The 12748-nt window shown below is 38.3% G+C and overlaps 1 protein-coding gene across 1 annotated transcript; it reads right to left on the bottom strand.

Annotated features, from left to right (window-relative positions):
• Positions 1 to 252: 252 nt before the first annotated feature.
• On the bottom strand, positions 253 to 10445 carry LOC591813 (iron-sulfur cluster co-chaperone protein HscB homolog). Its single transcript, XM_791364.3, has 6 exons — positions 10005 to 10445; positions 8893 to 8989; positions 6192 to 6281; positions 4392 to 4533; positions 3392 to 3439; positions 253 to 1785 (listed from the first exon to the last, which is right to left on the bottom strand). The coding sequence occupies exons 1-6, from the start codon at positions 10385 to 10387 to the stop codon at positions 1694 to 1696; spliced, it is 852 nt and encodes a 283-aa protein (XP_796457.3). The 5' UTR covers positions 10388 to 10445; the 3' UTR covers positions 253 to 1693.
• Between the last annotated feature and the right edge of the window lie 2303 nt (positions 10446 to 12748).

The following is a 12748-nucleotide window of genomic DNA, read 5'->3' as shown; positions in this document are numbered from 1 at the left end:
ACCTACAGCCCAAAACCACGCGAGAGGTACCTTGACATGGTCAGACGACAGTGACGACTTCCAATGACATTTACAAGTTGTTCGTTGAGATCTCACTTATAATCCAATGGCTCTTTTTAGAGCCCCAAATTTTAAAGAAAGAACTGAAATATTTAACTCTCTTATGAAAAAAATATATAAGACCCTCTCTTCTGCAATCTTCTTATAATGACACTCTCTTCATTGAACTAATGACTTTTTTTATTTTCCCCCTCTATGCTTAACTTTTATCAATCCCAAAATAAAATGTCTGACTCTTCTGTGATCTTCTTCCTTATATTCTTGTACACTTACAATTTTATTAACTTTCACCCATCACAAGTTCACAACAAACTGTTAGGTGTTCACGCTAATATACATTTTTAGCAGTAAGAAAAAAAAATCTTATATTTTTTTCACTCTGGAATTTACTTATTTTCTTTATCGAAAACGATAATATGTAGTGCTTTTTGAGCTTGTTTTGAGGCAATATTTGCCTTAGGCAATTCTTTTGAATGATAAATAGATCAAGAACAATAATAGAGATTTTTACTTTTTTTTTGTAGCGTCCGTAATAATTTACAATGATCCATTCACAACTAAAAATTTTGCGCACATATTATGTCACATTCCACAAATTTAATGTGTGCATAGCTTTATTAAGACCTGTGTAGGTTAACAAGATCAGGGTCTACTCGTAATGTAGTCTTGTTATGAACATTTTCAATGCTTTGGAGAGCCTAAATGTTCGTTAAATTAGGGTCCAAGATCTAAATCTAACTTAGATCTAGACTTACTGAACTACTAGCTCAGAGCAAGTGATTCTATTTCTGAAAAGTTGAAAATGCAGGTAGACTTTCAACCGTATCAAGGCTATTGAAGAAGTTTCGCTGAAACTAGGTCTAGGTCTAATGTTAGACCAATGTACTAGGGTTGCTGTGCTGGTCTTGGAGTAGTAGTAGTAGTATTTCTTTCCGTACAAAACACATAATAAAAATGAGATACGGTGGATTGCCCACATTCAGCTTACCTGACATGGGAAAGCTAGTCTTCCGTGGGGTCCGGATCAAGTACATAAACAACACAAAATATAAACATATATCTAAATAACAGTAAATAAATTGTCAAAGAAAAACAGGTGTCTTAAAGTTATGCACCCACATATTTACACTGTATGCAGCTCATTCTTCGATGCCATAGTTTGTAGGAAGCCAAAAGACAACAGAGTTCATTTGCATACTGTTAATACATTTATAGTTATTTGACAACATGAACCTTTGACATAGTTGGCAATGTACTATTTTTTTTTTTTCCTATCAATGTTCTGTTATACATTATGTCATTTTCAAAATAATATTTATAATGTTCTCTCAGTAACTGTGTTAACTTATTATGGGCATTCCCAACTCAAGCTATGCTTTTCAGGTTTTAACTTCCTTTTGTTATCTGAATTATTTACTGTATACTCTTATCTTGAAATCATTGTTACATATATAAATTATATATACATTGTGTTTCATATTGTACTGTTGAGAGGGAAATAAATGTTAATAAATACAATGTAATGGACAAATAGCCATGACTTGCCCAGAAATGAAATAAACCTGAGAGATCAGACTTGACTTGAAAGCACAAGGTTGGATGTGACTGACAGGGTCTCCTCTGTTGTCGCATCTCAGTCGGTGCCCAGCTTCTCCTTCACTTTATCATCGATGTTGGCATAGTACTTCAACCTCATCAACGTCTCTCGGGCTCCAGAATAGTCAGCTACAAAACAAGAGAGAAAAATAGAAAAGGATCGATAAATAATAATAATAATATTCAGTGTTTATATAACGCGAAATACATCTGGGGCGTCTCTAAGCGCTTTCCAGATATACTATTACCCCGGTCATTGGATTCAGTGCTTGCTTGCACACACTGTGTGCAAAATCTTCACTCCCTGGGATGCATTCCAGGATAAAATTGGACTAGTACTTAGTAGTACTTCTGGGCTCCGTTTTATACAGAGTTGATGTTAATCGCAACATATTTGCAATGACATCGATTGCAACTATGATAATAATAATAATAATAGCTCGTTCTTATATAGCGCTTTTCAGGACCGGAGGCCCTCACAAAGCGCTTTACAGATAAGTATATTATTACCCCGGTCATTGGATTCAGGCTTACCCGCACACAATGTATGCACATTCTCCACTCCCTGGGGAGCATGTACATGAGGAGATTGTGAACTGCAAACTTGCGATTGATTTGGATCACTCGCAACTCTTTACAAGATGGGGCCCTGAAGTGCAAAATATTGCACATTAGGTCAGCTCCAGAATGTTACGTTAGATCACAATGGGGTGTACATGTATGGGGACATTGAATAACAGAAGCCCCAAAGGTCTCATTCATGTAGAAATACTATAAGCAGGTGTGACCGCAGGTTTTCCAGACACCCCTTAAATGAGGATTTCGCGTGGTTTTTCCCAAATTAAAGGTACTATGTCCCTTTTGCAGCCAACCTCAAATGCTGTAGAACTTTGCAGGAATTATGAATATGTCATGTATGTCCTATCTGTGAAATTTCAACATTAGCAGTGTCCTCATATTCAAATTATGGAAGGAAACCCATTTACTTGCTAGACTTCACTGTCAGACACTATTGAGTGACTGACTGGCTTTTTTTCTTCTTTGGTAATAACATACATGAGAAGAGTTGTAAAGGGTACATGAGCATTTGTCTACATCAATAACCCACTTCTTGTGATGGCCAAGATTAAACTGATTGAATCTTTGTGCAGCATAAAACGTATGACCATTCGGTACAATTGTCTGAAAATCAAGACTATCACTTTTGGGCTCTATAGCCCTAAAGTCGATTTGACAACTAATAGTTGTTATTTTCACACTTGAAGACATTTTCAAGCCCCACCTTTTTTAGGGAAGTTCTAAATTAGTATTATCTTTCAAATGCAGTTGGAATTTAACTTTTTCATTTTTTTTGGCCTGCAAATGGGACATAGTACCTTTAACACCCTAAATGGTGATTTCACAAAAGTGTACTCTTCAACAAGTATTGAAAAATTGTAACCCCTTGAGCATTTTGAAGTGCTATAGGGATTACCATTTTAAGTTGTTGACAATGTAAAATAAATCAAATTGCGCTTCTGATGTAAAATTCACAATGTTAAAATTATTTCAATAGAGAAGCAATAACATCAACTTGTATAGGGGCTTCTTCATGTCTGTGCTGTTCTAGGAGAAAATTCATTATTTCATTTCAAAAGCATTCTTCCAAATTACATTCCTCTTCACCACCATTCTTCATGATAGTATGACTTCAACTTTATCAGCGTCTCTTGTGCCATGGGATTCCAAATCTCACCTTTATTGAAAGCAGCTTGCAGTTCATCAAGATGGGCATTTAAAATCACTGCAACAACAAAAAAGGAAGAAGGTAAATCAACTCTAACATTAGAAGTCATAACATTTCTGTAAAAACTTCTTTTCCTTTTTCATTTAAGGGGGGGGGGGGGGAGGTGGGGGCTGGGGTGGGGGAGAGAAATACAGGGTAAGTCTAGGTATTAATTCCTGTGATGAGATATTTGTTCTGTTTAGAAACATAAAAGAATTAAAATACATTCATTTAAGATGGCTTTAAGATTGTTTTAACAAACACAAGAAAAAATAAAGCATGCATAGCTTGCTCAAATACACACATAGATATTGAATACGATGTTTATACTGCTATATGCCTGCAACAGAAGTACTTACAACAAATACAAGATTTTCAACACAAAAACATGAAAGCATGCAGTGGAAAAGGGAAAGAAACTTGTTTGATTATTCCACAACACATGCAACAAGATATTACAACATTCATGAATGCAATGGAGAAAAGGGGCAACTGACACATCAAATGAAAAAGTATTTAGAGTTTCTTTCATTCTAGGGATTAAACGAGCAAATTCAATGTGAATACTTTTGAAAATCGTATTACTGGGAGGACCCGGGTGTGAAATCCATTGGATTTGCTAGTGCCCTGTGGTAAGGCATTAATCATCATTACCAAGTCCTTAAAGCCCGTCTGCACTAGCTTGGCCAGGAGGGATTAGACCACCCTGCAAGGTAACTGACAGGTGCAAGTCAGCTCTCAATTAACATAAGAAAAAGAGGATCATGGGGACCAACGGGCACCGCTTAGGCACTGTTTGCTATATAGAGGGCGCAATTAGCTACAGTGGGGCTTTAAAGCCGTTGGTCCTCTGCTTGCATACGTACAAGCATACACATGCTTTATTCACAGTCAGGTGAAATAACAATCAAACATTTATGAACCGGTTAGTTTCCAGGAAGCACTTCTCTCTTTATCATCAAAACAATACCTGAATTGTCTTTTCCCATTCGCCTGATGGTGTCTAGATCATCAGTATCGGCTATCTGTTCATTGATTTCCATCACCTCCATGAGGAATACTGGGTCTATGTTGCTTTCCCCTTCCTCTATCGAGAACCCTCTGAGCTCAAGCTGTGAATGAAAAAACAAGGAAAAGTACAACGCTGAACTTAAAGAGAAGGTTGAGTTCTGGGAAGAGGTGAAAAATAATTTGTGAGCATTATCATTCTTATTATGCAAGTGTGGAAGAACATCAGATAAGACATGTTCCCTGAAAAGCATGGCTCTTCAAATGCCTTCATATTCTAAATATGTCATGTACATCGTAAAACTCGGGGGGTAGGTTTTTTACGCCACGTTTTCGTGTAGTCCCATATACATCTTACTGTGTACAGTGTTTGTAACTTTACCAAGACTTGGCTAATTTCTTATCATTTTGATGATTCCAGAACCTTGCAATACACACAAATTCTTATATGCTAGATGATCAACCTTTTCTGGTCGATTCCACACCGTTTCTTTCATAATGCAATTGCATGACCAGAACTCAACTTCATCTTCAAACACAAATCATGTACTGTAATTTAACTAGCGTCAGGAAATGGACTGAAGACGCCCTCAGAATTCAAAAGGCATAATTGTTGATGATGTCAATGCATATTAATCCTAACCAAGCGCTATTTGAAATTATCAGGAGCACCGATAAATTTGATATTCTAATTTCTCAAAATCCTTAGCATTTTAGAGCCCAATTTTTCAAAGTTGCTTACTCTAACACCAGGGGAGTGTTTCACAAAGATCCTAAGTAGAACTTAACTCTAAGTTGGACTTAAAATTTATGGACAGCCATTGGAGTCTTTAAATGAAATATATTCAAAAGCAGAAATTCAAGTATTTTAGACTTTTTATTAATTCCACATCCAGAACATGAAATCTCCTTGATGATAGAAAATATGAATGATTTCAATAAACAATGAATGCCTTTCAAAATAACTTTTACAAAATATTTTCAAAGATGCTAATGGCTTTCCATATTTTTTAAGTCCAACTTAGAGATAAGTTCAACTTAGAATCTTTGTGAAACACCCCCCAGGTTTCATAACGGTAATGCAAATTTTAAATTTCATAATCCAATCATGTTGAAATATTACCAAAACTTTGTATTACCTTTAAAACCCCACTGTACTACTTGTAGCTACTTGCTCCCCCGGTGGGGTCACTCCCCTGCAAAGAGTGACACGTATGACCGTTACCACCAATGCATATAACCCCCTTTTGCGGTCAATTTCAAGGACAAAATCGTACTTTGGAATACCCCTATTTATAAGATTGTAAGGACACTTTCGCAAATTTACCCCTATTTTACCATATTTCAAGGACAAGACTCGGCTGCGAGAATTTTTCTTCCCGGTTTTCTCTTTTCCCTTCCCGGTTTTCTCTTTTCCCTTTTCCTGACCCCTATTTATCAATTTCGGGGACACCTGTGCCCCCCTATTTTCTTTATTTCGAGAAATATTTTATCCCCGGACAGTGCTTGAAATTGACCCCTTTTTCCGCGGTCATGCGGTCCGGAAGTCACATTGAGTGACCCCACCGGGCTTGCTCCCTCTATATAGAAAACAATGCCTAATCGGTGCCTGTTGGTCCTCCATGATCCTCTTTTTTAATGTTAATGGAGAGCTGAGTTGATGAGATAGCCACCTGTCAGTGACCTCGCTGGGTGGTCTAATCCCTCCTGATTACACTAGTACAGGCGGCCTTCAATACACAAAAATTAAACACATAATTACCAAATAGAGTCCTCTTGACAGTGGTTTGAGAAGCACCTTGTATGCTCGATTCACAGCCGATGACTGTGCAGCAGAGTAGCTCTGTTCTATCTGGATGGATGGAAAGACAATAAATTAAAAATAATAATAGCTCACATTTATAATGCACCTAATACTTTGTTTCTAGGCGCAGCACATATTATTACCCCGGTCATCGGATTCAGGCTTACCCGCAACACAATGTATGCACATTCCACTCCCTGGGGAGCATTCCAGCCAGTCGCCATTTAACAAGCGCCACTTGCTAATCCAACCACATTAACTTTCGCATCCTACCGGGTACTAGTGTTGTAGCCGAACATGGCACTTCTGAACCGAACCGAACCGAACGCAAAGGCCTAGATCGGATGTTCGGCAGAAAAATGTAAACGCTAATAAACTTGTCATTTTGTACCTAATTTTCATGTCATGATTGCTCATTTTATATTTACCTTTTTCCCATTTTCCACCTTTGTGATTTATGCCTATCCAGTGGTGGGCGCGACTTCACTGGCTCCATTTAAATCCCAAATCCTGACCTCTGATACGTCGCGATTGCAAGCCATAAACAAGATTACATGTGCGTGATAGGCGCTGATCAAAACAAGTTCAGGTAAAACCCCTTTAACAAAACAAAAAAATATTTAAATTATAACAATATTGGACAAATTTTACAATACAAATAATGAAATAAATATATATTATAGTATGCTATTTATTTATTCAAGAAAAATAGGGATTTTATATTTTTCCTATTGAAAATAAACACTTATAAAAAACAGTAATCGACGAGCCTGAGACGCTATTCAAGATGGCCGCTTTCATGACGTTAACAATAGAAAACAACAGTCTCGGAAAACCTATCAAAAATATCATTTTTTGACAAATTAAAAACATGATCCTTTTAAAATTGAAAATAAAACACAAATAATTACGTTTAGAGCAGTTTTTTAATGTGAAATTCGTGCTGGTCGGAAGCAGAAGTCCTCCGTGCTGGTCGGGCCCGGCCGGCCCGTCCAGTGCCGACCGCCGTGGCTATAACGCTGCTTGGTATTATATTACCAAACCAAATTCGGGTGAAAAATTGCCAAACTCTGCCGAACCGAACCGAACACGAACATAGCTTCCGACTTACAGCACTACCGGGTACCCATTTACCACATGGGTAGAGAGTGGCAAATGTAGATCAATGTCTCGCCAAAGGATATTAGTGCCGCGGCGGGACTTGAACCGCAGACCTTGTGATCCACAGTCCGGTAACATATCCACTCGACCAATGACTTATGGCTGATGCATCATGTACATAATCGGTATTGGTGGTTGACCAATACGAGATTCTGATCCACTAATAAACATGAATAAATGTTAAGTATTTACTTATTGCTGTTGCTTAATAATGTAAAACACAACTGGAGTCTTGCCCAAGATTATTATCTAGTAGCCGGCGAAAAATACAGTCACTTGGTGCCAAGTTTCTGCATGCTGCTACCAAAAGATAGTTGCTCTTTAGTCATTGATAACTTCATACTCATGTTGATCAGATTTAGACCATAGGTTGAATATAAATATCAGTTATTGATGTGGGCCATTCCATGGTAACTCGCGTTACACCTAATGGGTACATTGACACGATAATGTGCCTATATCTTTAGAACTGCTAGGATCTACAAGATACTTTTTTCAAGCATGGACAGGGTAGATATAGAACAACTGAATGAAACTAAAAAGAAAATTGAAAAACAAACATTTTTAGATTCTTGGATTATTGAATTTCGGTAACTCGCGTTACAAAAAAAGGACATGGTCAATTCTATGAGACCCTCTTTTCTCCTCATAGACAATCTTGACAAAATCTTTCCTACTTTAATTTGATAGTAGGTTGTGACTTACTAGTATAAGATCACAATATTAAAGATAAGAAACAATGGACTAGTAAAATGCAGGAAGCAAATATGTCGGTAACTCGCGTTACATTTTGTCCGGAGGCCATTTTCACCCCTATGTAATAGATTAAATATCACAGGACCCCTTAGAATATGGAAATATATTCATCTTTTTCCATTTAGCGAAATTTTCAGGAAAAAATATTACAAGAATCCTGTGTAATCTGCAATAAATTTTTTTTTTTCCATCTACAGTCCCACATGTACGTTTTTGATGATGGTTTGAGATCTTAGGAAATCAACAAAAATGAAAAATAAATTGTATTGAATTTGAAAGGCCCTAATGTTTTATGAACATCCATGGCATAAGGTTAGTGATAAATCAAAGAATTAACATAAGAGGTACATTTCTTTTTTTGATGTCATGTCCTTCTTCTCATGGAATGGCCCATGTGAGCATAAGTAGTTCCTGCAGGATTTGATGAATAATAATAATAATAATAATAATAATAATAGCCTAATAGTCCACTCCAAATTTTATTAAACCGAAACGGAAATTCTTTTTGCCCAATTGATCATGAGCCCGGCAGCCACTGAGCAGCGCCAGATCGACGTTGCTCTATCCCTTATTGTTGAACGCCAAACAAGGTAGCAACAACTCCCATCTTTTAACGTCTTTTGATATGACGCGGCCGGGGTTCGAACCCACGACCTCCCGGTTGTGAGGCGGACGCTCTACTGACTGAGCCAACACTCCGTCATACATGAAGATCATGTATCTACTTATTCCCCAATTTTACCTCTGATTTATTGCTGAATTTGTCTGGATGCAGAAGCCTCTGAAGGTCCCTGAAGCTATTAGTCAGATCTTGCACATCCATATCAAACTTCTCCTCTCTAAATATAAATAACAAAAAAGAGACTTCGGTGCAATGATCAGCATTTTATTGTAGTATGATGAAATTATTATGTTGCTGGACTGTACATAATTGCATGAACATTGATCTCATCTTGGACTTTGTATTAAAAAGAAGAGAAGGGTGTACTCTTCTCACTATTGGTTATTGCACTGAAATCAAAATCCTTTCAGCATTACGATTAACATCTATTCAATAAAACTCAATAATTGATCGGTGCAAGGGCCATCACACTATGAACATGACAGGCAAAGAAAGCGGACAAAATATACAGTTCCTCAGGTAGACAAAGGTACATCCCTTCACTGATATTATGTAAAAAGGGGAATATGCATGCGACACCTGTTCTACACACTTTTACATAATAGCAGTAAAGGGACGTTTCTTTGTCTACCTGAGGAACTGTATATTTTGTCCGCTCTCTTTGTCTATGATGTTCATAGTGTCCGACCCCCGCCCTTAATGAATATTTGGTGAATATTAAGATTTCTACTTCGTCTTTAAAAAAATCCGTGCGAGACAGACAGCTTACAACAATTTGACATGTCATATCTTTTTAGAACGCCATCTCATGTCAACTTGAGGTTTGGACATGTGTAATTATGTACTACCACTCTCTTACTTCTTAGATTTTTAATTTTTCAAACAGTTCGAGTGAAATTGTTGAATCAACAATACAACATGGATGAATCGTCGGGACGAAGAATTACCATTTTTTCCATCGAAGACTTCTTCAAATTATAATTTCAAGTCAAGTGGTTGGAAAGATGCCCAAGGAGTCAGAAAAACAGTCAAAAAGTCAAAATTGTAATTACTACCTCTTTAGTCTTTACATCGCGAAAAAATGTGACCCAACCCGGCCCGCTGTTTGAATCATTTTCAGAAGCGGGCTCTGGACTGGCGCTCAGACGCCTTCGACTTCGCCAGACCTCCCTAATATTAATGGCAGACTTTGAGATTTAATTTAACCATTTCATAGAATAAATATAACGTACTTTCCCATAATCTGAAAACTGTTCAATCCATCCTCCAGCGGCTGGATCATATTGCACGATGCACAAAATAAAGCACCGACGCGGGGGCCTCCACTGGAGGTCGCAGACCGCGAGAGTTCAGCGCTACAGTTCCAACAGACTCCCGATGACGAGCAATACAAACGCCCCATGATCCTGCTGGACATCATGCCTCGTTGTAGTTTTTTAGTCTTTTGATAAATGCAGGCAGAATTTGACAAAACTGCTTTTATAGCCTGTCTTCTGGAAAATGAGCATACTGTGCTGGATATAATGCTACTTGAAGATAATCCTCTTTCATGACATAGAAAACCCTGTGCCCGAGGAAGAGCCAGACGACACGATTTTAACAAACACGCTGCCATGTTCTTATTCAGGTAAGCATGGTGTGTAAGGTACGTAAATGGTCAGACCTAATGAATATTCATTACCAAACAGCTCGGGCGGGAAGCAGGAATACACCAGTTTACAGTTGTGTGCGCCATTTTAAACAAAGCCAATGACCTAGAGGTCATGTTTTTATGCGTAAATTAAGATTGCGCCCATGCAAATTATGATGATATCACTGCCTGCGCGCTGCGTTGTGCGCGCATATCATCATTTGCATGGGCGCAATCTTAATTTACGCATAAATACCAGAGGTCAGAGGTCAGTGGCCCCGGAACAGGGCCAATTTGGCCCTGTTCCGGGGCCACTGACCCGAGGTCAACTGTCTGCGCATGCGCACTGATACAACTGTAAACTGGTGTATTGCTGACCTAGCTAGCGGAATAAAATCCAATCATACATACACACAGATGCAGATATATTGTATTCAAATGATTCAGTTTGTAATATTGCGCAATCCTGAAGTTGGAGTTCGAAAAATCACCACATATAATTATCACAAAACTCAGGGAGGTGTTTTGCAAAACTATACCTGGTTAGTGGTTATTATAGCACAAGCGACGATGTTTTGGGAATGTTCTCTCGGAATGAATTGCAGAGAAAGTAGATGTTCCAAGTGGGATGCAGGAGGTTAAGGTTGGAACGAAGATAGACGAAATTTGCTCCCATGTAGTGAAAGTTCAGAACTGTAAAGAAAACGTTCTAAAATAGACCTACGTGTTGACTCGATGAGAAAACTTTGAGAAGTGTACTTTTGAAAAGAGACGTGAGTTGTTTTGTTCCTCCCCGGTTCCTCCTTGAGTCTGATTATTGCTTGCGAAGCATGCAGGATGAAGACAAAGATCGAGTAGCCTATAATGAGGCAATTTTCGTAATGTAACAAAATTTAATGCATAAGTCTTTGTGAAGTGCCTCAATTGATACAAATTATTTCATTCACCTGGTAAGAATAAAAGTATTTCAATAGACATAATCCAAACTCCATAGTTGTTGCCAGGTTGGACAAACATTATGACTTGACCTACAAAGCAACACTTGATTATGCAGTTTGCATTCTGACTATTGAATTACTCTTAAGGACTTACTCTAGGCAGGCGCGTACGCAGAATTTTTTCAAGGGGGGGGGGGGGGGTTAACATTTTTAAATCAGCCATGGGAATAATTTTTTTTTTTTTTTTTTTATTTGTAGGGGGGTTTATACACATAAAAATACCAAAGGGGGGTGTTTAACCCCCCAAACACCCCCCCCCCCCCCCCCTGCGTACGCGCCTGACTCTAGGACTTACTATTATTATCAGGTGAATGAAATAATTTGTATTGAGGCACTTCACAAAGACTCGTGCATTAAATTTGGTTACATTACGAAAATGATCTATTCCGGGAGGTATAAGAGGGAGTCAGCGGGGATTAAGTGTACGTATACAGGGCCAATGTCGCCAGTATAGTTGACATTTAGTTGATAAATGGGATATGAGTGACAGTAACTGGTATATTAGAGGGCAATCATGCAGGCAATGTCTTCCCAAATCAGTTTTGCAAAATAACAAATGAAATGGAAAAAGAAGGATGAAATGAGGAAAATACTTCAATATTATCGGGGCTCCAGGCTCACTATATACACCCTGGATCCATTTTGCCACAACGTAACTACCATAATAATGCTAACAGGTTAAAACAATGGGGGGGGGGGGATGTGCCCGATATTGGGAGATACGGAGTGCGTTCACGGTACGTTTCTGCAGGGGTCCTCTACGTTTGTCTTTCTCTTGGGGTCTGCCTAGCTTCTTACTAATTTTTTTTTGTAAAGAGTGTAGAAAGTCATTAAGGCACCCTAAACAAAAACAGCATTGTCATGTCATAATTACAGCAGGCCATTTATTAAAACATCTATATGGTTAAATTTCTTATTTAAACTCCTAGATCTAGATACATTTAATAATGATAATTATAAGCCTATAGGACTCTTCTCATACCCATGTCAGCCCGCATAACCTTAATATTATTGTACACAAAAATCTTTCAAAACTGAGTAAAGAATTTCTTTAAGAAATGGAAACTGGAAGCAGAAGCAGGCGCGGATCCACGGGGGGGGGGGGGGGTCAACGGGCCCGCCCCTGGCAAAAAAAAAGAAGTAAAAACAAAGATGGTAACCACTTATTTACCTTTGTCTTCTTTTTTGTGCTCAAGGGGGGGGGGGGGTGTTGAGTAACAAATTAAATAAAACGATGTGATTTGTAGTGCTCACTACCCCCCCCCCCCCCGGCCCCCGATTGGTAATCCAGGGGTATCAGTTTCGGGGTAGGAGATGGAGGATGAAGAGGAGGAGAAGGAGAAGAAGA

The sequence above is a fragment of the Strongylocentrotus purpuratus genome, unplaced genomic scaffold (genome assembly GCF_000002235.5).
Source record: "Strongylocentrotus purpuratus isolate Spur 01 unplaced genomic scaffold, Spur_5.0 spur5_scaffold_2, whole genome shotgun sequence".
In the NCBI taxonomy this organism is placed as follows: domain Eukaryota; kingdom Metazoa; phylum Echinodermata; class Echinoidea; order Camarodonta; family Strongylocentrotidae; genus Strongylocentrotus; species Strongylocentrotus purpuratus.
The sequence above is the reverse complement of the archived record's forward strand: the minus strand, read 5'-3'. Positions and strand labels throughout refer to the sequence as shown.